The 26,175-nt window shown below is 56.1% G+C and overlaps 1 protein-coding gene across 18 annotated transcripts; it reads left to right on the forward strand.

The window, feature by feature from the left end:
• Positions 1–3,938: 3,938 nt before the first annotated feature.
• LOC105469380 (transmembrane protein 235) lies at positions 3,939–26,168 on the forward strand. 18 transcript variants are annotated; one of them, XR_011615207.1, is made up of 9 exons: positions 4,004–4,869; positions 6,207–6,287; positions 6,495–6,653; positions 6,902–7,039; positions 11,344–11,593; positions 13,242–13,371; positions 14,827–15,046; positions 22,457–22,619; positions 25,812–26,168. XR_011615207.1 is itself a non-coding variant. In XM_071081736.1 (6 exons), exons 1-5 carry the CDS (start codon positions 4,680–4,682, stop codon positions 9,177–9,179), a joined length of 870 nt encoding a protein of 289 aa, XP_070937837.1. In that variant the 5' UTR covers positions 3,960–4,679; the 3' UTR covers positions 9,180–9,220; positions 11,344–11,480. The 18 variants fall into 18 exon arrangements, 4 of the variants coding, with proteins under 4 accessions (XP_070937837.1, XP_070937836.1, XP_070937839.1 ...); XR_011615210.1 differs by having other exon boundaries at positions 11,344–11,582; XR_011615202.1 differs by adding an exon at positions 12,097–12,341 and having other exon boundaries at positions 4,012–4,869; positions 11,344–11,582; positions 13,242–15,046; positions 22,357–22,619.
• The last annotated feature ends 7 nt before the right edge of the window (positions 26,169–26,175 follow it).

Here is a 26,175-nt window from a genome sequence, read left to right on the forward strand (position 1 = left end):
AAAATGGTTTTGTCTTCAGCTCCTTTGCACGCCAGGCGGTGATGTGGATCTCGGCTTCTGTCAGCCTGTGCTGGGGGCGGGGCTGAGCGGGAGCCACCCCTCTCAGCCCGCCTGCTATGGCTTTTCCTTAAAGGCCATTCTTAAAACCAGACCCTCATGGCTGCCAGCACCTGAAAGCTTCCTCAACATCTGTTAATAAAGCCGTAGGCCCTTGTCTGAGGGCAACCACTCAGACTTTCTTTCAGATTCGTGTCCATGTGTCCGTTTTCCAGGTTCTCTAAGTCAGAGTGGAGTGTGGGAAGGGTTGTGAATGGAGGCTTCTGGGCTGTGGGTGAAGTTCCAATGGCAAGTTAGAGCCCTTCAGGGCAACTGCCACCCTGGAAGGTAGAGACAGCAGTGCCTGCCACCAGAAGAGACCAGCAAGCCAAACTGGAGCCCCCACTGCAGGCTGTTGCCATGTGGAAAGAATAACACAATTGCCAATAAAGTCTAATGTGGTTTTATCTACTTTTTTTTTTTCCCCTGGAGACAAGGCCTTGCCCTCCCAGGCTGGAATGCAGTGGAATGAACAAAGCTCACCACAACCTCAAATTGTTACGTTCAGGTGAACCTCCCACCTCAGCCTCCCAAATAGCTGGGACTACAGGTGCAGGCCGTCACACCCGGCTAATTGAAAAATTTTGTTTTGTTTAGATGGGATCTCACTTTGTTGCCCAGGCTGGTCTCAAACTCCTGGGCTCAAGTGATTGTCCTGCTTCAGCAATGGGATTGTTGGTATTATGGCCGGGAGCCACTGTGCCTGGCCTAGCTACCATTTTTTTTTTTTTTTTTTTTTTTTTTTGAGACGGAGTCTTTCTCTGTCGCCCAGCCTGGGGTGCAGTGGCTGGATCTCAGCTCACTGCAAGCTCCAACTCCCGGGTTTATGCCATTCTCCTGCCTCAGCCTCCCAAGTAGCTGGGACTACAGGCGCCCGCCACCTCGCTGGCTAGTTTTTTGTATTTTTTAGTAGAGACAGGGTTTCACCATGTCAGCCAGGATGGTCTCGATCTCCTGACCTCGTGATCCGCCCGTCTCGGCCTCCCAAAGTGCTAGGATTACAGGCTCGAGCCACTGCGCCCAGTCATAGCTACCATTTTTTGGCCGGGCGCGGTGGCTCACGCCTGTAATCCCAGCACTTTGGGAGGCCGAGGCGGGCGGATCACAAGGTCAGGAGATCGAGACCACGGTGAAACCCCGTCTCTACTAAAAATACAAAAAATTAGCCGGGCGCGGTGGCGGGCGCCTGTAGTCCCAGCTACTCAGGAGGCTGAGGCAGGAGAATGGCGTAAACCCAGGAGGCGGAGCTTGCAGTGAGCCGAGATCTGGCCACTGCACTCCAGCCTGGGCGACAGAGTGAGACTCCGTCTCAAAAAACAAAAAACAAACAAACAAACAAAAACCTCCTTCTAGATAACAGTTGCGTTTTTTTTTTTTTTAAGATGGAGTCTTGCTCTGTTGCCCAGGCTGGAGTGCAGTGGTGTGATCTTGGCTCACTGCAACCTCCGTCCCCGAGTTCAAGCGATTCTTCTGCCTCAGGCTCCTGAATAACTGGGATTATAGGCGTGAGCCACCATGCCTGGCTAATTTTTGTATTTTTAGTAGAAACAGGGTTTCACCATGTTGGCCAGGCTGGTATCAAACTCCTGACCTCAAGTGATCCACCTGCCTCGGCCTCCTAAAGTGCTGAGATTACAGGCGTGAGCCACCGCGCCTGGCCTTTTTAAATTTTATTTTATATATATATTTTTTGAGACAGAGTCTCGCTCTGTCATCCAGGTTGGAGTGGAGGGGCACCATCTCAGCTCACTGCAACCTCCGCCTCCTGGGTTCAAGAGATTCTTCTGCCTCAGCCTCCCAAATAGCTGGGACTACAGGCGCACACCACCAGGCCCAGCTAATTCTTGTATTTTTAGTAAAGACGGGGTTTCACCATATTGGTCAGGCTGGTCTTGAATTCCTGACCTCGTGATCAGCCCACCTCGGCCTCCCAAAGTGCTGGGATTATAGGCGTGAGCCACCGCACCCTGCCAAAATCTCCCTCTAGATAACAGCGGTGTTAAGCGTTTTTTGTTTGTTTGTTTGTTTGTTTTTGAGATGGAGTCTTGCTTTGTTGCCCAGGCTGCAGTGCAGTGGTGTGATCTCAGCTCACTGCAACCTCCGCTTCCCGGGTTCAAGCGATTCTTCTGCCTCAGGCTCCTGAGTAGCTGGGATTACAGGCGTGAGCCACCATGCCTGGCTAATTTTTGTATTTTTAGTAGAGAGAGGGTTTCACCATGTTGGCCAGGCTGGTCTCCCAAACTCCTGACTTCAAGTGATCCGCCCACCTTGGCCTCCCAAAGTGCCTGAGCCACTATACCTGGTCTTTTTTTGTTTTTTTTTAAGATAGGGTCTCGCTTTATTGATCACAGCCACAGCTCACTGCAGCCTCAACCTCCTACCTGGGTTCAAGCCATCCTCCCACCTTGGCCTCCCAAGTAGCTGAGACCACAGGTGGCTCATTCCACCACGTCTGGCCCTACGTAAGCTTTATGTGGGCGCAATAACAGATCTTCTCAAACCAGCTCTTAGCTCAAGAGAAGGGGAAGCTGGGTGCAGTGGGTCACGCCTATAATTCCAGCACTTTGGGAAGCCGAGGCAGGAAGATCACTTGAACCCTGGAGTTCTAGACCAGCGTGGGCAACACAGGTCTTTTTAGAGACAGACCCTGTCTCTAAAAAAATAAATAGAAGAGAACGGGAGGACACACGTGGAGCACGCAGCCCAAATGGGGCTCCTCTGTTCCCCCCGCACAGTCAATGCGTACCTTTCGCATGCACAAAGGCGTTGACCCAAACAAAGCAATATTGATTCTTGTTATATCGCTTTATTGTGGGGTCAGTGTCAGCACCACGAGTTTTCATTACGCACTGTTCTTTCCCCAGCTGTAGTGAGTTTAGGGAGGGAACGAGGCCCCACCCCCCATCCCTATCACCTCTGCCTTCATAGCGGCTGCTACTCTCTGAGCACCTGTTGAGTTCTTTCACTTTCCAGACCTAACAAGTTATCCCCAACCCTAGAGAACAGAGCTGTTGGATGCCACACGGCTCCCAGAGAGGGGCTGTGGTCAGGGAAGCCCCAGCTTCAAAGGGGCTGGAAAACCCCAGAGCTGCCCACGTGCAGCAAGGTGTGAGGACACCTTGCTTTGGCGCTCAGGTGTGACAACAGCTACAAAATACCTGAGCCATTCTGTCACTCTGTCTGAACTCCCTTTGAAATATTGTTTCAGCCGGGCGCGGTGGCTCACGCCTATAATCCCAGCACTTTGGGAGGCCGAGGTGGGCGGATCACGAGGTCAGGAGATCGAGACCATCCTGGCTAACACGGTGAAACCCCGTCTCTACTAAAAATAAAAAAAATTAGTTGGGCGAGGTGGCGGGCGCCTGTAGTCCCAGCTACTCGGGAGGCTGAGGCAGGAGAATGGCGTGAACCCGGGAGGCAGAGCTCGCAGTGAGCTGAGATCGTGCCACTGCACTCCAGCCTGGGCGACTGAGTGAGACTCTGCCTCAAAAAAAAAAAAAAAAAAAAAAAAAAAAGAAATATTGTTTCCATAACTGCTAGGCTGGTTTTCCCTTCCTGACTATATTGCTCAAACCAACAAGAGCCTAGCGGAGGAAAGCATGGCCAAAACACCCCAAGAAGACAGCCTTGGCTTCACCTCCAAGGGCCACCATCCGGGAGGATGTCCTCAGACCTCTGACCCCCTCTGTTCAGGCCCTGCCCTGCTCTGTGTGGCGACCCAGAGGAAGCCTCCCCTTCGTTTAAAATTTAACCCCAGACCTTACTGATGGCTGCCCAGCCTGTCCCTTCCACCTGCGTGGCTGCCCAGGCGGGGTTGCTCATGGGGCTACTCCTGGGTGGGGGGAAGGGGTGCCTCTCTGCGGCTCCTCTGCCTCCCACCCCCACTGGCACTGGACGCCTGTCCTAGAAGATTCTTTCTGCCTGTTTGCTCCGTGAGTGGCTGGTCAGGCAGAGGCCGGCCTTGCTGGAGGGGGCATTTGTAATTATGAGCGAATCCAAAGCAAGGTTTTTTCCTTCCTCAGCCCCCGGCCCAGCCGCGGGGCCGAGGCACTACACTTGCCGTCTGGTTGGTCCTCAGGACTGATCCAGGACCCCAGGGCCAGCCCGTGCCAGGCTCCTATGCTTCCAGGAGCCCAGGAGCGCGGGTGGGTGGTCCTGCTTCCCGGCCGGCCATCCTCCTGGGGTCTGTCTCTGGCGGACCCTCCCTCCTCCTCCCAAGCCCTGCACAGCCCGGCCAGACAGGCGCGTCCCATTTGGTTGCTGAAGAGCCGGGGTTCAGGGAGATTAAGCAACGTGCCCAGGGCACGTGGGGACGCTGAGATTGAAGCCCAGGTTCCAGGTTCGCCGCGCAGCTCCCGACTTCCTCTCCTTTCTCCCAGGGGCGAGCTCCCTGCGACCCCAGGGGCCCCGCTAGGCCAGTGCGCGGGCAGGAGCGGGGACGTGCCCAGAAGAGCCTCGAGCGCCGCCGCGCCCGCCCCCCGGCTCCAGCGTCCCCCGCCCCCCGGCTCCCGGCTCCCGGCTCCGCGCGTCCCCCGCCACCCCCCGGGCCCCGCTACCCCCGTCCCCACCCGCCGGCCGCCCCCATGGCCCGGCTGCGTGTGCTGCTCCTGGCCGCCGCCCTCGGTGAGCTGCTCAGCTTCGCGCTCCTGGCCGCCGCGGTCGCCAGCGACTACTGGTACATCCTGGAGGTGACGGACGCCGGCAATGGCAGCGCCGGGCCCGGGCGCGCAGAGCTGCTCTCCTCGCACTCGGGGCTCTGGCGCGTCTGCGAAGGTAACCGGCCACCCCGCCGGCCCTCCTCCCTCCGCGACCTCTTCCCTCCGACACCCCCCAACCCCGCCCCGCCCGTGTCGCCCCGCCCGTGTCGCCCCGCCAGACCCCCTCCCAGGACCCGTCCCTTGCATCCCGCTCTGCCCCAGGGTGTCTCTCAGCTCCCTCCCCATCACCCTCCGTCACCCCCCAAAACTGACAGTCCAGGGGCTACAGGAGGGAGGGAGCCCTGTTCAGGGCCCCTCACAGCCGGAGGAGGGGGCTGTGGGGCGAGGGTCGGGGAGGGAAGCCTCCAGGTGTGTAGCTGGGGGGCCTCATCCAAGTCACCAGGGGTTGTTTCTTGATCGCCCTCCCCGGGGTTTGGGCCTTGCAGCCCCTTGTCCCCCTCCCTGTCAGGCACCGTCAGAGCTGCTCACCCCACACATACTGATGCCGCGGGGACAGGGGTTCCAAATGTGTGCAGAGGCTTCAGAGGGGAGAGAGGAGGCTGCAGGGTCCACAGGGCCCCCTCCATTCCCCCCAGCTCCCTCCTCAGGAGCTGCGGCGCCTGGGGAGCTTCCCCTGCACAGGGGGCTGGCATGGCAAGGAGGTCTGAGTGTGAGTGAGGGTGTGTGCGCATCTGAATATGTGTGCATGTGCTGAATATAACATGTGTGAGCACCTGGCTGTGTATGTAAATATGAATGTGAGTGTGTGTAGTTGTGTGTGCATGTTAGTGTGCATGTATGTGCGTGTGAGAGTGTGTGGGCATGTATGAGTGAGTGCAAGTGTGGGTGGTACGCGTGTGCTGGTGGCTTCCTCAGTGCAACTGGGGAGGAGTTAGGAGCCGTGTGCTCATCCATCCGATAGACTGTGCCTAACTGTGCTACAAAGACCTTCTGACATGCACCTGTGAGCAGGTGTGCACACGCATGTGCCTATGCGGGTGGCTCTGCACGTGTGTGAGAACCAGAGTATGTATGCCCACATGACACGAGTCAGGAAGATTCTGGAGCAAGGCTTCCCAGGAACCCGTTTTGCACACACCTTTTTCCTGACCCAAAGGAAAGCCTGAGTTCCACACACAAACGCATTACAAGGACCCCTGCCTGACGGACTCTGAGGGAGCCTCCATGGAGCGTTTGAAATTTTAAAAATGCATCTGTGCAGGCATAACTTGCATGTGAAAATAAGGCGAAAGGTCTTGGGCCTTTCATCCCACTTGGAGTCCCAGCCCCGAGTTTCAGCATGAGAGAGAAGGTGGCAGGGCCCTGTGGTGCCGGGGGGTCCCCTGGGCTCGGGTAGGCTGCTGGGTGCCTCACAGCATCCAGGCCCCAGGCTTTGAGGCCTCTGTTTCCCAGGGCAGAACAGCTGCATCCCGCTGGTCGACCCTTTCGCCAGTGAGAGCCTGGACGTCTCCACCTCGGTGCAGCACCTCGTCTGTGAGTCGTGGGTGGGGCTGCCTCGTCCTTTCCAAATATTCAGGCAAGGCTGGATCCCAGCCATCCCCATCCCCATCCCGCAGCACTGCTTCCACTGCCCCTGCATCTCCAAGAGGACGTTTCCACGCAGACCTGTCCCAGTGCTGTGCTACTGTGCCTAACCACAGGTGCCCGGCTCCCAGCCTGTCCTGTTTTCCCCTGTCTCAGTTTCCCTCTCAGTGGCGAAGGCTCATTCTTTGTTGTTGGGGAAGTCAGGCAGCTCCGAGCGTGGCTGGATCCTGTGGGCGCTGCAGAATCCTGGCTCCCCATTTAGGACTCGGTTCTTCCAGATGGCCTGCTGTCTACCTGACTGGCACCTTCCCCCTGGTGGGTCGGAGGACATTCGAGGCCTGGGATGGGGGTTGGGAGGGTTCTGGGGACGCCTCCCTCTCCCGGCCTTAGGAAGCCCCTGCCAGGGCGAGAGGGGGCCACTGGGAAGGTCCAGTGGTTTTCACGGAGATGGGCGTCAGCCGCTTTTCCTGAGAAGATGAAGCACCATGTCACTGTCCTCTGGCAGACAAGCGCTGAAGGGCCTACCTGGACCAGAATTCTCACCTGAGCCCCCTCTCCTGCAGTGCTGCACCGCGCAGTCATGGTGGTCCTGCCCCTGAGCCTGGTCCTTCTCGTATGCGGCTGGATCTGCGGCCTGCTCAGCTCCCTGGCCCAGAGCGCGCCTCTGCTGCTCTTCACCGGCTGCTACTTCCTGCTGGGGGGTGAGTCTGGGGCCCTGGGAGAGTGGCTCCAAAGACGGGAGCTGGGCCACAGGTTCCGGGAGTGGCGTGCTGCCTCTACTGTTGCCCTCGTCCCCTGGTTCCCTCTGGGCAGGTGCTGAGCCTGGTGATGGAGCCGTGGCAGGCAGCTCCCTGTGGTTCCAGAAGGTACCCATGTGTATTTGTTCTCACATCGCTATAAAGAAATGCCTGAGACTGAGTAATTTATAAAGAAAAGAGGTTTAGGCTGGGCACGGTGGCTCATGCCTGTAATCCCAGAACTTTGGGAGGCTGAGGTGGGTAGATCATTTGACGTCAGGAGTTCAAGACCAGCCTGACCAACATGGTGAAACCCCATCTTTACTAAAAATACAAAAATTAGCTAGGCTAATAAAGAAAAGAGGTTTAATCGGCTCATGGTTCTGCACACTGTAGAGGAAGCATGATGCTGGCATCTGCTTTGCTTCTGGGGAGGCTTCAGGAAAATGACAATCATGGGCGGAAGGCCAAGTCAGGGAGCCAGCATTTCACATGGCTGGGACAGGAGGAAGAGAGTAGGGAGGTGCTACACACATTTTTTTTCTTTTTTTTGAGATGGAGTTTTGCTCTTGTTGCCCATGCTGGAGTGCAATCGCATGATCTCAGCTCACTGCAACCTCCGCATCCCGGGTTCAAGCGATTCTCCTGCCTCAGCCTCCTGAGTAGCTGGGATTACAGGCATGTGCCACCACACCCGGCTAATTTTGTATTTTGGGTAGACAGGGTCTCTCCATGTTGGTCAGGCTGATCTCAAACTCCTGGCCTCAGATAATCCACCTGCCTCAGCCTCCCTAAGTGCCGGGATTACAGGCGTGAACCACTGCGCCCAGCTGGGTGCTACATACTTTTAAACAACCAGATCTCAGCACTCACTCACTATCCAGAGAACAGCACCAAGGGAAATGGTGCTAACCCATTCAAGAGAAGCCATCGCCATGATCCAGTCACCTCCCTCCAGGCCCCACCTCCAACACTGGGGATTACCATTCACATGAGATTCAGGCTGGGACGCCAAACCATAGCACTGGGATAGGAGCAGGGCTTCTGGCTGTGGGTCAGAGCCTCGGACAGGGAGGAGCACCAGGGTCCAAGCTTCTTTTTTTTTTTTTTTCTGAGACGGAGTCTCACGCTGTTGCCCAGGCTGGAGTGCAGTGGCGCGATCTCGGCTCACTGCAAGCTCCGCCTCCCGGGTTCCCGCCATTCTCCTGCCTCAGCCTCCTAAGTAGCTGGGACTACAGGCGCCCGCCACCGCGCCCGGCTAATTTTTTGTATTTTTAGTAGAGACGGGGTTTCACTGTGGTCTCGATCTCCTGACCTTGTGATCCGCCCGCCTCGGCCTCCCAAAGTGCTGGGATTACAGGCTTGAGCCACCGCGCCCAGCCAAGGGTCCAAGCTTCTTGATGGCGGGGAGAGGGGGTGATGAGGGCCTCCAGGGCAACCCCAGGACCTGCTTTGCTGGGTCAGATCATGCTGGGGGACCTGGGGCCAGCCCCTTACCACACCCTTCTTCCCACACTGTCCTGGTGGGAGAAGCAAGGGCTCAGGGGTTTGGCAGAGACGAGGCAGGGCCAGGCGTGAAGGCAGGTGCAACGGGGCACCAGAGGCCTCAGCTCTGACCCCAGCACAAGCTGAGACTGTAACCGGTAACTACCCATCCACTGACATGGCTCCAGCTCTGACTACATGCCGAGTGCTGGCCAAGTGCTCCTCCGAAGCTCCTCAGTCCCAGCTGCAGGTGAGAAATCTGAGGCCTGGAGAGGGACGAGGGCCTGGGCTCCAATCCCGCTGTGCTGTCTCCTCAGTTTCCACCGACTGCCCAGCGCTAGCTGTTGTGGAAGGTAGACTGGGGGCTCCAGACGGTCTGTCCTCAGCCGCCCCTGTCAACCAAGGCCAGGCCTGGTGTCTCAGGCCAGCTCCACTGTCAAGGCCGTGGCCACAAGGAGCGGACCGTCCAGGGCTGGGGGCACCCTCCCTGCTTCTCTGGGAGGCCTCTGCCACTGAGGAGGCCCTGCTGGGTGCAGAGATTGGGGAAGCCAGCAGCCCTGGCATTGATCACAGGCCACATGAGAGCAACATTGAAGTCAAGGTCTCCTCTAGACGATGAAATCAGGAAGAATCCGAATGACCGGACCCTGGAGCCCATCTGTGAGTGTTCAAAATCCAATCACGAGGACCTTCGGGGCCAGCGACAGGAGTAATCGGATTGGGATTGTAACCGGGAGACAGTGACAGGAATGATTGGGTTGGGATTGTAACCAGGAGACAGTGACAGGAATGATTGGGTCGGGATTGTAACCGGAAGAACTTACAGGGACACGGACCCTCTGCATTGTGCCTGGGAGCGAAGGCACCGGCTAGGAGGCGGAGGGGCTGGAGGTAGCTGGTGGATGGGTAGGGGTTCCACTGCGACTCCAGCCTCCCCAGGCAGAGGGGGCCTCCACTCCTAGAATGAGGGTCAGCTGTGGGCCGAAGCAAAGAGGGGTCTCAGGATGTCACACCAAGGGCACCTGCCTAGGGTCAGCTCAGCCCTCACCCCTCACTAGCACTGCAAGGAGCGGGAGGGAGATGGAGCACCCCAGACGGATTGGGTGCCCTTCCCTGAGACAGGATCATGGGGGGCCTGGAGGACCAACAGGGCCTGTGGTGACACAGTCCTCTAGAGTTTCCCAGCTTGAGGCTGCAGGTGCCAGCTGCGGAGGCCTCCTTTAGGAGGCGGGAGGCTGACAGAGAGGTCTGCCAGGAGCTGAGCCCAGGCCCCCTCACCAGGGAGTCGGGAGGCACTTCAGGTCCCAGCGTGGAAACTTACTCTTCGCCTTCATTTTGGGAGAAAGGCCGTGTCCTCGGCCAGTCTACAGGAGGCAGCTGGTGTTTGGAGAGGGCTCAGCTGGTGGGGCGGCCTGCCAGGAAGTGGGGCCTTGGGCTGCAGCTGAGGCCAGTGCTGCAGGCAGAGACAGGCACCTCCTGCCGCGCAGTCAACCCCCGCTGCTGGGGGCTGGCCCCCGCCCCTGCTTCTCCCAGGGCCTGCTTCATTCTATTTGGCTTCACATTCCTCCCCAAAGTAAATTCATCATTTCTGTTGCTACACTGCCCAGCCGGGCAGGCACCTATATGTCCTCCCTCCCCCGGCCTCCCCATGCCGTCTTCTTCCCACTCTTCCCAGGGGAATCACAGAAGCCCAGGCTGGGCTGTGCCCCTTCACTGGGCACCAGTGAGATCCAGACCTGGCCCTGAACGTCAGCTTGGGTCAGTGGCCTTCTTTTGGCTGGGCAGTGCCCAGAGGGGACCCTGTGCACCCAGGAAGTGCCTGTGGGGAAATCAGGGCCACCTGCCCCCCTGGCTAACATTCCCTACAGTCGGCACCCAGGACAGGCTTTCTCATCAGCCTGAAGCTGTGGGAAGGGGGTGGCACTCCGGGCTGGCTCCTCCAAGCCCAGCGGACAGGAAAATACCCTGGGGGCATGGGCTGAGTCCCCTGCCCAGCTCTTCGCTGGACCCTGAACTGCTGGATGAAACCTGGTGCCTGCCATCCTGTGCAAAGCTCGGCTTCATTCCTTTGACAACAGCTTTGACCACGTGGAGAGTGGGAGGGAGGAGCAAGGAGGGCCCAGGGCAGGCCTCCTCCCCTGAGGAAGGGCCCAAAACTCAGAGCTGGGAGGACAGGGGGGCTCTGGAAGGAGAGTCGGAGGGGGATGTTAGCCCCAGAGGTAGGGAGGGCGAAGGTGTGAGGAAGAGGAGGCGGGGGTGCAGGGCAGGGACTCACTCTGCTCAGAGCACTGGGCAATTCTGCTGCCAGCAGAGGCCATGGCTGTGTGTGTGTGAATGTGTGCGAATGTGTACGTGTACATGTGTGTGTGCATGTGCGTGTGTGCATGGGCGTGTGTGTGCTGGGGGCCATGGAGGGTACAGGGTGTGTGGGGGCAGTTATGTGAGTGGGAACCATGTTGAGGGGCAGGTGGCACTGTTCGCAGGAGGCTTTGTGGGGTGAGGTCTCTGGGATTTGAGGACTGAATTGGAGCCTCTTAAAGCTCCACTCCCCCAAATGCAGTTGACTACCTTGGGGTCCTGTCTGACCCCAAGCAGGAGTTGGTGTCTGGGGGCCAGGTTGATAGCCAGGCAAGGCTAACCGGGACAGGAAGGGTGGTGTGCTGCCTGCAGCTCTGCCTGAATGCCAGCGGGGCGGGGATGCTGAGGCGGTATCTGCAGGACCACCTGGGCCTGGGCCCGCTGGAGCAGACACGGAGCAGCTGCCCGGCCCATCTCTCCCCCAGGTGTCCTGACCCTGGCGGGGGTCAGCATCTACATCAGCTACTCGCACCTGGCCTTCGCGGAGACGGCGCGGCAGTACGGCCCACAGCACGTGCAGGGCGTCCGCGTCAGCTTCGGCTGGTCCATGGCCCTGGCCTGGGGCTCCTGTGCCTCAGAGGCATTCAGCGGAGCCCTCCTGCTCTCGGCAGCCCGGACCCTCAGCCTGAGCCCCCCACTCTGTGGTCATCTGAGCCCCCAGCAGGTGGAAGGGAGGTGAGAGGGGGCTGTGTTTCCCTTTGCACCTCCTGGGATTGGGCTGTCAGGGCCAGGGCCCCTTGAGAGTCTGGGAATCCCTTCCCTGGGTCTGGCTGGGGTCCTGGCCAGAAAGCAGCCCTGGGGGGTGACAAGGGGTGGGGGACAGAGCCAAGAATCCAGCTCAGGTTTCTCCGTAGATATTTGGGGCGGCTCCCCTGCCCCGGCAGGCTCGTTAGGGACTAACTGGTTCAACTGCCTCTTAAAGATGAGAAGAGCCAGTCCAGAAAGAGGAAGTGGCCCAGGTGACACAGGCTGAGTGGCAGAGTTGGGTGGGGGCCTCTCAAGGGTGTGGCCTAAACTCGCCCCTCCCCCAGCAGGCTCATGAGCCACTGCTGCCCCCCCCGTTCCTAAGGACCTGGGAGAAAAGTAGGAGTCTGTTAAATGCGGTGGGGCTGGGCTCCATGCTGCTCTCCAGTCCCACAGTGGCCCTACTCAATGGCTACCCTTTATCCATTTTACAGAGGGGGAGACTGAGGCCCAGAGCGGCAGAGGGACCCACCCAGATCACCCGGTACCAGAGAAATGCCATTTCAGGCCAAGGCTTCCCTGGCCTCGTTCTGTCCACTCTCCCCGGAGGGCCGGCTTAGTGGAGAAGAGGCTGAGGAGAGGGCCCGAGAGTCCCCTCCGACTTGCAGGTGTGGGGGGCGAGGAGCTGAGCCAGCCAGATGTGCCCCTCCGTCCGCTCCCTTGTTTTCAAGCCTGCTAGGTACTTTTCACTGAACGCTTCTGGGGAGAGCAGGCGCCCAGGTCTCTGTCCTTGTCCTGGCACAGGCTCTGCTGCTTCTGGCCCCCGACCCTTCCCCTCTGCAGCAACCCGGGGGAGGTATGCCATTGTGAGTGCCCTGGGGGGCACACTGAGCTGGCAGAGATGGAAGTCCCAGAAGGGTGGCATGGGGGTGTCATGCCATGGTGGAGGAGTTTGGGGCCACTCCTTGCTTGCCTCAAAGGGGGCCTGGCTGAGGGAGCTTCTTGAACACAGGGACCCGGGCTGCCTGGGGTGGCGCAGGGCTAGGCCTGGAGTTTGGGATACAGACTTGTTAAACAGAGGGCAGAACCCCAGGTTGGGAGGGGCTCAGCTGGCAGGCCCAGGCCCACTGCAGGTCCCAGAAAGAGATAGGTGAGAACAGGAATGGCCAGCACACACCTGAGTCCCCTTGGACCACAAAAGCTGGGGCACGCCCACCGTTATGCAGATGGACAGTTGAGGCAGCCGCAGAAGAAGGGTTCCCAGGGCCTGTGCAACATGTGGAAGCAGTAAACAGCCCCGTTTGGGGTTTGGGGGCCCTTCCCGAGTCTTGAGAGGTGTGCTGGGGAAGGTGGCGGCCTCTTGTAGCTTGATCTTCCTCCTCCCTGCCCCACCCCAAGGTCTCCTTATTGATTCAAACGTTAAGGAAGCTCCTGGGAGCTCGAGGCGGTGGCAGTTTCGGTGAGGCCCAGTGAGGACCAATCTGGGCGGGGTGAGCCCGGCCTCATCTTCCTCCCGGCCACATGGGAACATCGTGCCTATTTGTTCTTACGTAAATCACTTGTGCTGTGTGCAATATAAGCCTTTTATTTTGCTAGAATTTTTCAAAATGGGTAACACATTCCTGTCTGTCATAAACAGTACAAAGGTGAGCAAACACTGTCACCAGCTGTGCACGTGTCTGTCCATCCAGAGGTGTTCTGAGAGCATGTGTGCATGTGTGTGTCCACTGTGAAGTCATCTGCAGACACACAAGCCTACTTATTCCAAGGTCAGCACAGGGAGGCCGGGGCCTGGGGCTCCGTGTTGGAAATGAGGGCTGGCTTCGTGGGCATGTCCTCTCAGCTTGGGGGGAAAGGTGTGGGGGACTCCTTCTCTCCTCCTCCTGGCCCCCCGCCTCTGCTGAGGAGGCTTCTCCCGGGAGTTTGCTGGGAAGCCAGGGGTGTGAGCCTAACTTCAGGCTTCTCACGGCAGATGGGCTTGGGCTCTGGGGATAGGACACTGGGGAAGACACACCGGGGAGGGGCTGCTGGGACCAGCAGAGTTCCCGGAGAGTGTGTGTGTGCGGGGGGATGTGCTGCTTGCACCTTCCCTTCCAGAACAGACCTGCCCACCTTGCCTCCACCTGTTCTAGGGGGTGTGGAATTCAGCCAGGCCAGGTAACTTCTTCACTCTCTCATTGGCCAGCCACAGCCCTCACCCTCTGATTGGCCGACCCTCACCCTGGAGTTGGCTAGTGGACTCCCTCATGCTCTGATTGGCTAGTCAACTCCTTCACTCTGATTGGCCAGCCACATCCCTCACCCTCTGATTAGCTAGTTGACGCCACTCTGGCCAGTTAATGCGCCACACTCTCTGATTGGCCAGTGTTCCTCCCCCTCTGATTGGCCAGTTAACTCCTCACTCTCTGGCTAGTCTCCACAGTGATTGGCCCAAGGGTTCTGTCTGTGTTCATGGTTCTCTGAGTGTCAGGCTTTGCAGGTGTGATTAAGAGGCGGATGAGTGCCTCCCAGGGAAGAGACAGTGCATGGTTCAAGGTCACCCAGAATAGACAACATAACATCAGGCTCAAATGGTGCTGCATTGTTTACAGCAAGAGGAGAGCGCCTGTGCATCCAATCCCCTTGTAGTGGTGGTTCCCACGGTTGGATCCACTGGCCCAAGTGGGCCTCTTTCTTCGATTTTTCTTAGAACTTTTCAAAATAGGTAACACATGCCTGTGTGTCACAAACAGCACAAAGGCGAGTAAACACTGTCACCAGCTGTGCACCCGTCTGTCCATCCAGAGGTGTCCTGTGCGTGTGTGTGAGCAAGCGTGTGCGCATGCCGGAAAGCAGCCCTGACTCAGAGGCCCTTCCCCCAGCATCGAAGGTTCTTGCTCCTCTCACCACAGCAAAGCCCTTTCTCCAGGGGTGGCCCAGCTCCGCCAGGTCCTGGGTGTACTTGCATCCCACTCTGGCACGTTTATCTGCACCACCTGGTGGGTGCCCCTGCCAGGGTCCTGACCTCTGTGAGGACAGGGGCCTCTCATGAGCTCAGGCCCTTTGCCCAGCTGGCATTTATAAATGCAGTAGGCAGCCCCCAAAAGAGCCCTCATCTGTCCTTATCTCCTGGTGCTCACCCCTCTGTCGGCCTTACCACACTGAGTCAGAGCTGACTTGGGTGTCAAGTAAGAAGTACCAGCGTGGGAAGAGGTCATAAAACGCAGCTTCTGCCTCGGTCTCAGACCGCTCACCCTAGGGGAAGCAAGTCATCAGACTGCGAAGACACCCAGGAAGCCCTGAGGAGATGTTCACGTGGGCAGCACTGAGGCTTCCGCCACCACCAGCAGCAGCGCGTCAGCTGTGTGAGCACACCGCCTGCAAGAGGATTATTCAGCTAATGCAGTTCTCACTGATGTCCTGACTGCAGCCTCGTGAGAAACTCCAAGCCAGAACTTTCCAGCTGTAAGCCACTCCCAAATTCCGCCTCTCCCCGCTTTCTTTTGAGATAGGGTCTCACTCTGTCACCTAGGCTGGATAGCAATGGCTCCGTCTCCGCTCACTGAGGCATGGCCCTCCTGGGCTCAAGCGATCCTCCCACCTTAGCCTCTCAAGTAGCTGGGGCCACAGGTGTGAGCCACCAGGCTTGGTTACTTTCTTTTTTGAGATGGAGTTTTTGCTCTGTCACCCAGGCTGGAGTGCAGTGATGCGATCTTGGCTCACTGCAACCTCCGCCTCCCAAGTTCAAGTGATTCTCCTGCCTCAGCCTCCCGGTAGCTGGGATTACAGGCGCACGCCACTGTGCCTGGCTGATTTTTGTATTTTTAGTAGAGATGGGGTTTTACCATGTTGGCCAGGCTGATCTCCAACTCCTGACCTCAGGCGATACCCGCCCCCCGCCGCTTCGGCCTCCCAAAGTGCTGGGATTACAGACCAGCCACCACACCCGGCCACCTGGCTACTTTTTGTTTTTATTTACATAGAGATGGAGTTTCACCATGTTGGCCAGGCTGGTCTCAAACTTCTGAGCTCAAGCAGTCCACCTGCCTTGGCCTTCCGAAGTGCTGGGATTGACTATGGGTGTGCATGAGCTGCCACACCTGGCTCACTCTCCAATTCCTACCCTGCAGTGCGATGGGAAATGATTGTTGCTTTAAGGCACTATGTTTTGGGGTCACTTGTGCAGCAATGGATATATAATGCACTTTGGCTGGTGCTTGCCCCAGACAGGTCAGTAAGGGAGACATGGAATTACAGGGGCTTAGAGCTGCTGGCTTTCTTCTTCTTCTTCTTTTTTTTTTTTTTTTTTTTGCTTTGAGACAGAGTCTCCCTCTTGTCGCCCAGGCTGGAGTGCAGTGGTGCGATCTCGGCTCACCGCAACCTCCGCCTCCCAGATTTTAGTGATTCTCCTGCCTCAGCCTCCTGAGTAGCTGGGATTACAGGCACCTGCTACCACGCCCTGCTAATTTTTGTGCTCTTAGTGCAGGTGGGATTTCTCCATGTTGGCCAGGCTGGTCTTGAACTCCTGACCTCAGGTGATCCACCTGCCTCCCAAAGTGTTGGGTTACAGGTGTGAGACTTGCTGACTTTCTTTTGATTTTCTGAGTTACCACCTTCTCAAGCACAGGAGAGCAGTTCTGGGGCCCTGGGAACTCCTGTATACTTGATCTTCCACAGTATGGATCTGGATTCTTCTGTTTTTTTTTTTTTTTTTGAGATGGAGTCTCGCTCTGTCGCCCAGGCTGGAGTGCAGTGGCCAGATCTCAGCTCACTGCAAGCTCCGCCTCCCGGGTTCCCGCCATTCTCCTGCCTCAGCCTCCCGAGTAGCTGGGACTACAGGCGCCCGCCACCTCGCCCGGCTAGTTTTTTGTATTTTTTAGTACAGACGGGGTTTCACCGTGTTCGCCAGGATGGTCTCGATCTCCTGACCTCATGATCCGCCTGTCTCGGCCTCCCAAAGTGCTGGGATTACAGGCTTGAGCCACCGCGCCCGGCCGGATCTGGATTCTTCTAAGAGATGGAAGGACAGAGGGAGACTGCCCTTTGCTTGCCACGTGGACTCTTCTCCCCTTACACTCACTGAAGTCCAAGATTTCCACCATCCTGTGGTTTCTTTCTTTTTTTTTTTTTTTTGAGACAGAGTTTCACTCTGTTCTCTGGTGCCCAGGCTGGAGTGCAATGGCATGATCTCGGCTCACTGCAACCTCCGCCTCCCAGGTTCAAGTGATTCTCCTGTCTCAGCCTCTCAAGTAGCTGGGATTACAGGCATGCGCCACCACGCCCAGCTAATTTTGTATTTTTAGTAGAGATGGGGTTTCTCCATGTTGGTCAGGCTGGTCTCACACTCCCAATCTCAGGTGATCCTCCCACCTCAGCCTCTCTAAGTGCTGGGATTACAGGCGTGAGCCACCATGCCCGTCCCATGCTGTGGTTTCTCATAGCTCTTCCTCTAGTCCAGGCCCTCTCCTGAACTCTGTGCTTATATTCCTGGCAACTTCTTCATCACCTCTTCTTGGGGTCTCAAAGTTAACACTCTTAAGCTGAAGTCTCTACTTGACCATTCTAGAACTAATCCTCCTTCTGCGATTCCTATTAAGGGCTTTCTAAAGCACTGATGTGTATCTCCCCTCTTTAATACACATACACACACACAGATTTATATACATTTATACATATCCAGAATGAAATAGACAAAAAATATTAATGGTTATTCTTGGATGATAAAAATATAGGTAATTTTTTGGCCGGGCGCGGTGGCTCATGCCTGTAATCCCAGCACTTTGGGAGGCTGAGGTGGGCGGATCACATGGTCAGGAGATCAGGACCATCCTGGCTAACACGGTGAAACCTCATCTCTACTAAAAATACAAAAACTTAGCCGGGCGTGGTTGCGGGCGCCTGTAGTCCCAGCTACTTGGGAGATTGAGGCAGGAGAATGGCGTGAACCTGGGAGGTGGAGCTTGCAGTGAGCCGAGATAGCGCCAGCCTGGGTGACAGAGCAAGACTCCGTCTCAGATTTATATATATATATATATATATATATATATATATATACACACACACACACACACACACACACACATATATATGTAATTTTTATTTTATTCTTTTTTTTTTTTTTTTTGAGACGGAATCTCACTCTCTTGCCCAGGCTGAAGTGCAGTGGTGGGATCTCGGCTCACTGCAACCTCTGACTCCTGGGTTCAAGCACTTCTTCTGCTTCAGCTCCCCTGAGTAGCTGGGATTATAAGCGCCCACTATCAGGCCTGGATAATTTTTTTTATTTTTAGTAGAGACGGGGTTTCACTATATTGGCCAGGCTGGTCTCAAACTCCTGACCTCAGGTGATCCACCTGCCTCAGCCTGCCAAAGTGCTGGGATTACAGGCATGAGCCACCATGCCCGGCCTCTTTATTCTTTTTAATATTATCATACGTTATTTTCACTTCCTTTCTTTTGTTCTTGATCAGTCTCATTAGAGGTTTATCAATTTTATTACTCTTTTCAAAGAACCATCTTTTGTTTATCTGGATATTTCTCTTGATTTATCTCCCTCTTCACTAATTCTCTCTCCAGCTGTGTCTCATCTACTGTTAAACCTATCTACTGAGTTCTTAAGTTATCGTATGTTTCAGTTCTATAATTTCCATGTGGCCTTCTTAAAGTTTCAAGATTCCTGCCAAATTTTTTATCTTGCCTTATAATTCCTTGAATATTTTATTTTTTATTTTTTTGAGATGGAGTCTCTCTGTGTCACCCAGGCTGGAATGCAGTGGCACCATCTTAGTTCACTGCAACCTCCACCTCCTGGGCTCAAGCAATCCTCTCACCTCAGTCTCCCACGTAGCTGGGTCTACAGGTGCACACTGTCACACCTGGCTAATTTTTGTACTTTTAAGTAGAAACAGGGTTTTGCCATGTTGCCCAGGCTGGTTTCGAACTCCTGGGTTCAGGCAAACTGCCTGCCTTGGACTCCCAAAATGCTGAAATTACAAGCATGAGCCACCACACCCAGCCTACATTATTTAATTAATTTATTTTATTTTGAGACAGAGTCTCACTGTCACCCAGGCTGGAGTACAGTGGGGCAATCTTGGCTAATTGTAATCTCTGCCTCCTGGATTCAAGCAATTCTCCTGCCTCAGCCTCCAGAGTAGCTGAGATTACAGGTGTGTGTCACCATGCCCAGCTAATTTTTGTATTTTTAGTAGAGATGGAGTTTCACCATGTTGGCCAGGCTGGTCTCGAACTCCTGATCTCAAGTGTTCCACCCACCTTGGCTTCCCAAAGTGCTGGGATTACAGGCGTGAGCCACCACACTCAAGCTATTTATTTATTTTTTTAGAGATGGGTCTTGCTCTGTCACCCAGGCTGGAGTGCAGTGGCATGATCATGGTTCACTGCAGCCTTGAACTCCTGGTCTCAAGTGATCCTCCCATCTCAGCCTCCTGGGTAGCTGGGAGTACAGGCACAAGCCACTTCATTATCTGGGTCACCTAAGGGTCTGTTTCTTTTGTTCTTTTTTTTTTTTTTTTTTGGAGACAGAGTCTTGCTCTGTCACACAGGTTGGAGTGCAGTGGTGGGATCTCGGCTCACTGCAACCTCTGACTCCCAGGTTCAAGCACTTCTTCTGCTTCAGCTCCCCTGAGTAGCTGGGATTATAAGCGCCCACTACCAGGCCTGGATAATTTTTTTTATTTTTAGTAGAGACAGGGTTTCACTATATTGGCCAGGCTGGTCTCAAACTCCTGACCTCAGGTGATCCACCTGCCTCAGCCTGCCAAAGTGCTGGGATTACAGGCATGAGCCACCAGCCTGGCCTCTTTATTCTTTTTAATATTATCACAAGTTATTTTCACTTCCTTTCTCTTGTTCTTGATCAGTCTCATTAGAGGTTTATCAATTTTATTACTCTTTTCAAAGAACCATCTTTTGTTTATCTGGATATTTCTCTTGATTTATCTCCCTCTTCACTAATTCTCTCTCCAGCTGTGTCTCATCTACTGTTAAACCTATCTACTGAGTTCTTAAGTTATCGTATTTTTCAGTTTTAGAATTTCCATGTGGCCTTCTTAAAGTTTCAAGATTCCTGCCAAAATTTTTTATCTTGCCTTATAATTCCTTGAATATTTTATTTTTTATTTTTTTGAGATGGAGTCTCTCTGTGTCACCCAGGCTGGAATGCAGTGGCACCATCTTAGTTCACTGCAACCTCCACCTCCTGGGCTCAAGCAATCCTCTCACCTCAGTCTCCCACGTAGCTGGGTCTACAGGTGCACACTGTCACACCCGGCTAATGTTTGTACTTTTAAGTAGAAACAGGGTTTTGCCATGTTGCCCAGGCTGGTTTCAAACTCTTGGGTTCAAGCAATCTGCCTGCCTCGGACTCCCAAAATGCTGGGATTACAAGCATGAGCCACCACACCCAGTCTAGAATATTTAATTTAATTAATTAATTTTATTTTGAGACGGAGTCTCACTGTCACCCAGGCTGGAGTGCAGTGGGGCAATCTTGGCTAATTGCAACCTCTGCCTTCCTGGATTCAAGCAATTCTCCTGCCTCAGCCTCCAGAGTAGCTGAGATTACAGGTGTGTGTCACCATGCCCAGCTAATTTTTGTATTTTTAGTAGAGATGGAGTTTCACCATGTTGGCCGGGCTGGTCTCGAACTCCTGATCTCAAGTGTTCCACCCACCTTGGCTTCCCAAAGTGCTGGGATTACAGGCGTGAGCCACCACACTCAAGCTATTTATTTATTTTTTTAGAGGTGAGTCTTGCTCTATCACCCAGGCTGGAGTGCAGTGGCATGATCATGGTTCACTGCAGCCTTGAACTCCTGGTCTCAAGTGATCCTCCCATCTCAGCTTCCTGGGTAGCTGGGAGTACAGGCACAAGCCACTTCATTATCTGGGTCACCTAAGGGTCTGTTTCTTTTGTTCTTTTCTTTTTTTTTTTTTGGAGACAGAGTCTTGCTCTGTCACACAGGTTGGAGTGCAGTGGTGTGATCTCGGCTCACTGCAACTTCCACCTCCTGGGTTCAAATGATTCACTTGCCTCAGCCTCCCAAATTGCTGGGATTACAGGCCCGCACCACCATGACCAGCTACTTTTTTTTTTCTTTTTTTTTTTAATTTTTAGTAGAGATGGAGTTTCACCATGTGGGCCAGGCTGGTCTTGAACTCCTGACCTCAAGTGATCTGTCCGCCTCTGCCTCCCAAAGTGCTGGAATTGGAGGCATGAGCCACCATGCCTGGCCTCTTTTGTCCATTTTTTTTTTTCTTCTCATTTTCAATCACATCTTGTCCCATTGTATGACTGGTTATTTCTGGTTGAGTGGGGGCATCCCATATGAATAACTGTAGAGGAAATTGGAGGCTCTGGGAGGCGTCATCTTCCTCCAGAGAAGACAGATCTTTACTTCTGGCAGGCGGCCAGACGGTCGGTCAACTTCCAATTGCCCTTACTCCTAGTGGGTGGCCCCTCAGGGACCCAACCCAACCCAAAGCTTGAGGGTTAGGGGACGCTTACGAGGGTCTTTCAGCAGGCCTTGAACTTCAGCTTCTGCCCCACAGCCCTGTGTGGCTGTGAAAAGCTCTGCTCCGTTCCTCAGCTCCTAAGCAGCTGTGTAGAGGAAAAGTGTCCCAAATGCCAGGCTCACCTCTCTAGGTTCCCTCTTCTCCCAATCTTGACCTCACAATTCATGACTGCCTTGCAGGCCCTTTAGTACTATCAGATTGTTTGTTGAGACGGGGTCTCCCTCTGTCGCCCAGGCTGGAATGCAGTGGTGTGATCTCAGCTCACTACAGCCTCCACCTCCTGGACTTAAGTGATCCTCCTACCCCAGGCGCTCACGTAGCTGGGACCACAGATGCACACCCCACCATGCCTGGCTTTTTTTTTTTTTTTTTTTTGAGTCTGCCTGAATTACCCTAAGAATTGCTAAAAGTGAGAGTTACTCTCAAATCATCTACAATACAGACATATTATTTTGTTAAGCAGAGTAATTTCTTTTTTTTTTTTTCTTTTTTTAGATGGAGTCTTGCTCTGTCACCCAGGCTGGAGTGCAGTGGTGCAATCTTGGCTCACTGCAACCTCCACCTCCCAAGTTCAAGCGATTCTCTCACCTCTGCCTCCCGAGTAGCTGGGATTACAGGCATGCACCACCATGCCTGGCTAATTTTTGTATATTTAGTAGAGATGGGGTTTCACCATGTTGGCCAGGCTGGTCTCCAACTCCTGACCTCAAGTGATCCGCCTGCCTCGGCCTCCCAAAGTGCTGGTGGCTCACGCCACCATGCCCGGGCCTGAGTCATTTATTTCCTAAAAAGGAAAAGACATATTAGAGGACCACAAGATAAAGTGGAAATCCCTCACCACAGCAGGTAAAGCCCTCACCATCAAGTTAGCATATCCCTTACTGCTTCCTTCTCACGGTTCCCTTCCTGAACTCAGGAAGCTGTCACTGGCCACGCGGCCCTGAACAAAGGGCTCCTCTGTGACCCAGAGTGAAGGCCGGCCCTGCTGCCTCCCGAGCTCTGGTGATGGGAGCTAGAAGCGTGTCCTTCCTGTCCCTGCACCCTGTCCCAGACACTAGAGGAACTCAGGGTGTGCTGACAAGCACGGGGGAGGTCCTGACCCTGAGTGTTGTGGGGGTGAGGGGGATCAAAGAGCCCCAGGAGCAGGTAACGCCTCCTCTGCTGCCTGCTTGCTGGGAGCACCTCCACTCCCTGCTTCCATCCCAGCCCGGGCACAGGGTCTGGTCACTCTGTCCTCAGGACTCCAACGGCCTCAGCACAAACTCCCACTTCCTCAGCACCAGTTCAGTGTCCCGTGCCCAGATGTCGTGGTGCCACACGGCGACTGCTCTGTCCATAGGAACAGCGGCATGCACACCACGTGGCCAGTGTGGGCCATCTCATCAGCGCTCCCAGCCCGCAACCCAGCCACGCTCACCATCACTATGTCTGTCTCCGTGAAGGTGGGATCAAGGGAGCAGACGGACAACACCAGCTCCTGGAGTCCTAGGCCAGGCCCTGAGGTGAGTGGAGACCACCCCAGGCTCTGACCCTGACCCCATTGCCCAGAGAGGTCACCCGGGAGGCAGGGGGCAGTCCAGTTGCTGTGGGGGAAGGAAGAGCCTGGCCTTTGCAGTCACACAGACTGGGCTCTGCTGCATTTAGCTGTGTGATCTCAGACAAACCTATGACCTCTCTGGGCCTCTGTTTCCTCATTGTGAAGTAGGGACGTCAGGGGGTTGTTGGAGGACTCAGTGAAGAGATGAAAGACCCGGGTTAGAGGCTCTGCCAGACTCTGCGGAGCATTACAATTCTGGCCATCCACCGAGGGCTTCCTCAGGCTGGACTCTGCACTGAGTAGGGCCTGCTGAAGCAGCTGGTGCCCTGGGTCCCGCCCTAGTGACTCAACGGCCACCCTGAGTCCCAGGGTCCAGAAGCCTGCAGACCTGCTGGGGGACCCTCCACGGCACAGCTCAAGCCAAGTCAGAGGAAGCACAGGGAAGCGAGGGTGGGGTGTCCTGTCCAGGCACCTTTGGTGAATCTCTGGGCGTTCCCGTGGTCCCGCTGCAGTGCCTGCTCTGTGTCAGCCAGTCTCACCAGGGCCGCCGCGGCCAGCACCCCCACCTGGTGCACACCTCCACCCAGGGCTTTTTGGAGGCACCAAGCTTCTTCAATGAAGTCCTTGAGCCTCCCAGCACCCTACTGGGGCGCCCAGGCCCTGGGAGGTGGCGAGGAGAGACTCCTGCCAGCCCACATCCCTGTCCTTGGCCCGGCACAGATGCATAGCCCTGTCTGCAGAGGTGTTAAAGGGGAACCTGGGGCCGGCTGCCAGGGATGGAGCTCAGGAATCCAACACTGCCTCCTGCTGGGGTGCCCCACCCCACCTGTTTGTGGGAGGCCAGCCTAGGGCTTTCCCACCTCGGAGAGGCAGAAAGACACAGAGTCACAGTGCTCCACAATGTGGGTGGTGGGACATGCAGGGCCAGTGCCATGTTCATCAGCTGGGCCCCATCCAGGTGGACCTGGGCCCTGTAGGTCTGGGCCAGGAGGTGCACCTGGAGATGAGGGGCCGGGCCTGAGGGAGGCATAGAGGGAAGGAGGGGTCTGGGCTTAGCTGCCTGAGGAATCATGAGGGATCAGGAGACCTGGCTGGTGACTGGCTCTGGCGATCTGGGACCTGAGCAGTCAGGCTGTGCTGCCTGAGCCTCCGTGCTGGGCTCTGGGAGGGGCTGGGGGTGCACATTTAACCCAGCTTTGTCGCACACTGACCATGGGCCAAATGCTAGCCGTGGGCCAAGGGTAAATATGTGTCACCTCATTTAGGCTTCACGACAACTCAAGGGAGACGCTACTGCTCCCATTTCACAGGCAAGGAACGAAAGGCTTAGAGGGTTAGGCTGCTGTCTAATTAGTGTCTGGTAAACAGCAGAGCTCAGACACTGCGGCCTCCTCACCTTGCATGTGGGTGGCAAGGACCAGGTGGAGGGCACTCACACACGCTCGTTCCTACAGCCTGACGGGGCGCGTGTTTCCAGGCCAAGGCAGCAGACCCTGGTGCTGCTCTGGGACTCGGCTCTCGGGGCTTGGAGGTGGGGGCATCTCTGCTCTTGGGCTGCTGCAGGCACTAGGGGCCCTGGCCTGGGGCAATAATTCCCTTTGTGTCTCAGCCTAGGACCATACATGTGTCCTTCCTGTGACAGGTCTGGCCACTGATGGGTGCCCATGGCACAAATCAGAGGGGACTGAACCCCAGGATGGGCCAGGGGCACAGGAAGCCAGGATCAGGCTGGTGGAGGGCGCACAGTGGTGGCGCCGGGCCTACCTGGCGTAGGTAGTCGATGGAGAGGACCCGGCCCCCCCAGGGTGCTGTGTGAGTTCTCCAGGCAAATGAGCTTGCAGACCTGGTAGTAGGTGCTCCGGAGGCCCCATGTGATCATCCTCTCCAGCTCAGCCAGGTCCAGGGTGCCATGGGGCAGGTCTGGAAGGGAGTGGGAGTACACTCTAGCAATCTGTGGGTCAGGGAGGAGATGAGGGCTGAGGGCTCCAGGGGCACCTCCTCGCGGAGTGGGGGGCTCCTCTGGAGTAAGGAGCCAGACCCTGAGTCCTGTGCCGGCTCCCCCGAGCCCTGGGCCTTGGAGCCTTTCCTCTGTTCTGTGCACCTGGACAGACGTCACAGCTGGGGGGCACTGGACCCCTCCCCTGTTAACTCTTCAGATGCTGCTGTCTGACTCCTGTCTGGAGCGCGGGAGTGCTCTGAGTGCCCACTAGAGGGCAGCAGGCACCAAGCACCGCCCAGGTGTCTGCCCGGCAAGCCTGGGGCCAGCCCCAGCCGCTGCCGCCCCCACGTGGCAAATCTGGGGCTCTGCTCTCCTTCCTTCCTCCCCTGGAGAGGCCACCATCCCAGCCAGCTTCTCCGTGGCTGTCCCTTCCTTCCCTCTGCAGGTCTCAGCCTGGGGCCTTACCCCTGAGCAGCCTGCGCTGGCTGAAGGATGCCCAGGGCCCCAGGTGAGCAGTGCCTGCTCCTTACCTGAGCCGCCCCCACTCTGCTCATAGATGTGGAGGTGGCACTCCTGCCCAAGGAGGAGCTGGGAGCCCCGGCACCGGCAGTGACACATCACTGAGACAGAAGGAGGGCAGGTCTTGGCACTGAGTCTGGAGGCATGTGGCCCTGCTCAGTGTGGCCAGGCTGAGCCCTAAGGCTACAGCCAACTCAAGTGCCTGAGGCCGGCAAGGAAACAGCACCTTCAAGACACCTCAGTGCTACGTGCCGGAAAACCATCCCGTTAAACACACAAGTCTAGGATGGCCACGCTGTGCTGGGAATCGCTGGGCCACGCCCAGCCTGCACACCTGCACCCCGAGGCCCTTCTGCAGAGCATCACCTGCGGAGAAGCTGCTGCAATGCTGCTTCTGGGTGGACAAGTCGCCAAGGCACCTGCAGGCGTCAGACCCTGGCAGGAAACAGATGGCACACACACACTGGGAAACTGGCAGTGTTTAATCATGGGATGGTTTACTGAGGGGGAGGCAGGAGCAGGGAAGCCCGGAGGACAGGCCTGAGGGGTGAGAGGAAGGCGTGGCTGCAGGAACCCAGAGCCAGGGCTGTGTGGAGAGGTCCCTGGTGTTGGCCCAAAGGCCCTGGGGACCCTCGGAAGAGGAGCTGGGGAGGAGCAGACCTGTAGCCCCCACTCTCTTCCTCCCCCATCTCTTTCCAGGGCTCCCCACCGGCTGAACCAAACAGAAATGCAGGAATGTGGTCCACGAGTGTCACAGCTCCCCGTATGCACTGAGGACCCGCTGGGTAGACAGAAGTCACCCTGTGCTCACCAGAGATGAGGTTGGCCATAGTGTTGGAGGGTACAAAGAGGGTGCGCTCCAGCCCTAGCAGCTCCACAGGCATTTCTTGCAGCTCTGTGGAGGGACAGGGAAGCCATTGTGCTCGCACACTCGGGTGTCAGCACCGTCCACACTGCTTTCCCTGTGTCACTTGGGCCAGAGCATGCCCTGAGCCCAGGTGAGGCCCCTAGCCCGAGGCTCCGGTGAGCGGCCAAGTGGGTTTGGAGCCCCGTCCACCGGCTA

Source organism: Macaca nemestrina, chromosome 17 (genome assembly GCF_043159975.1).
Source record: "Macaca nemestrina isolate mMacNem1 chromosome 17, mMacNem.hap1, whole genome shotgun sequence".
NCBI lineage: Eukaryota > Metazoa > Chordata > Mammalia > Primates > Cercopithecidae > Macaca > Macaca nemestrina.

Excerpts from the sequence above, each read along its gene's own strand:
- LOC105469380 (XM_071081733.1), top strand. The coding sequence starts at position 4,680 with ATGGCCCGGCTGCGTGTGCTGCTCCTGGCCGCCGCCCTCGGTGAGCTG. Across the intron at positions 6,288-6,494 it reads CTCGGTGCAGCACCTCGTCT|TTTCCCTCTCAGTGGCGAAG; the intron begins GTGAGTCGTGGG and ends CCCCTGTCTCAG. Across the intron at positions 7,040-11,343 it reads CTGCTACTTCCTGCTGGGGG|GTGTCCTGACCCTGGCGGGG; the intron begins GTGAGTCTGGGG and ends TCTCTCCCCCAG.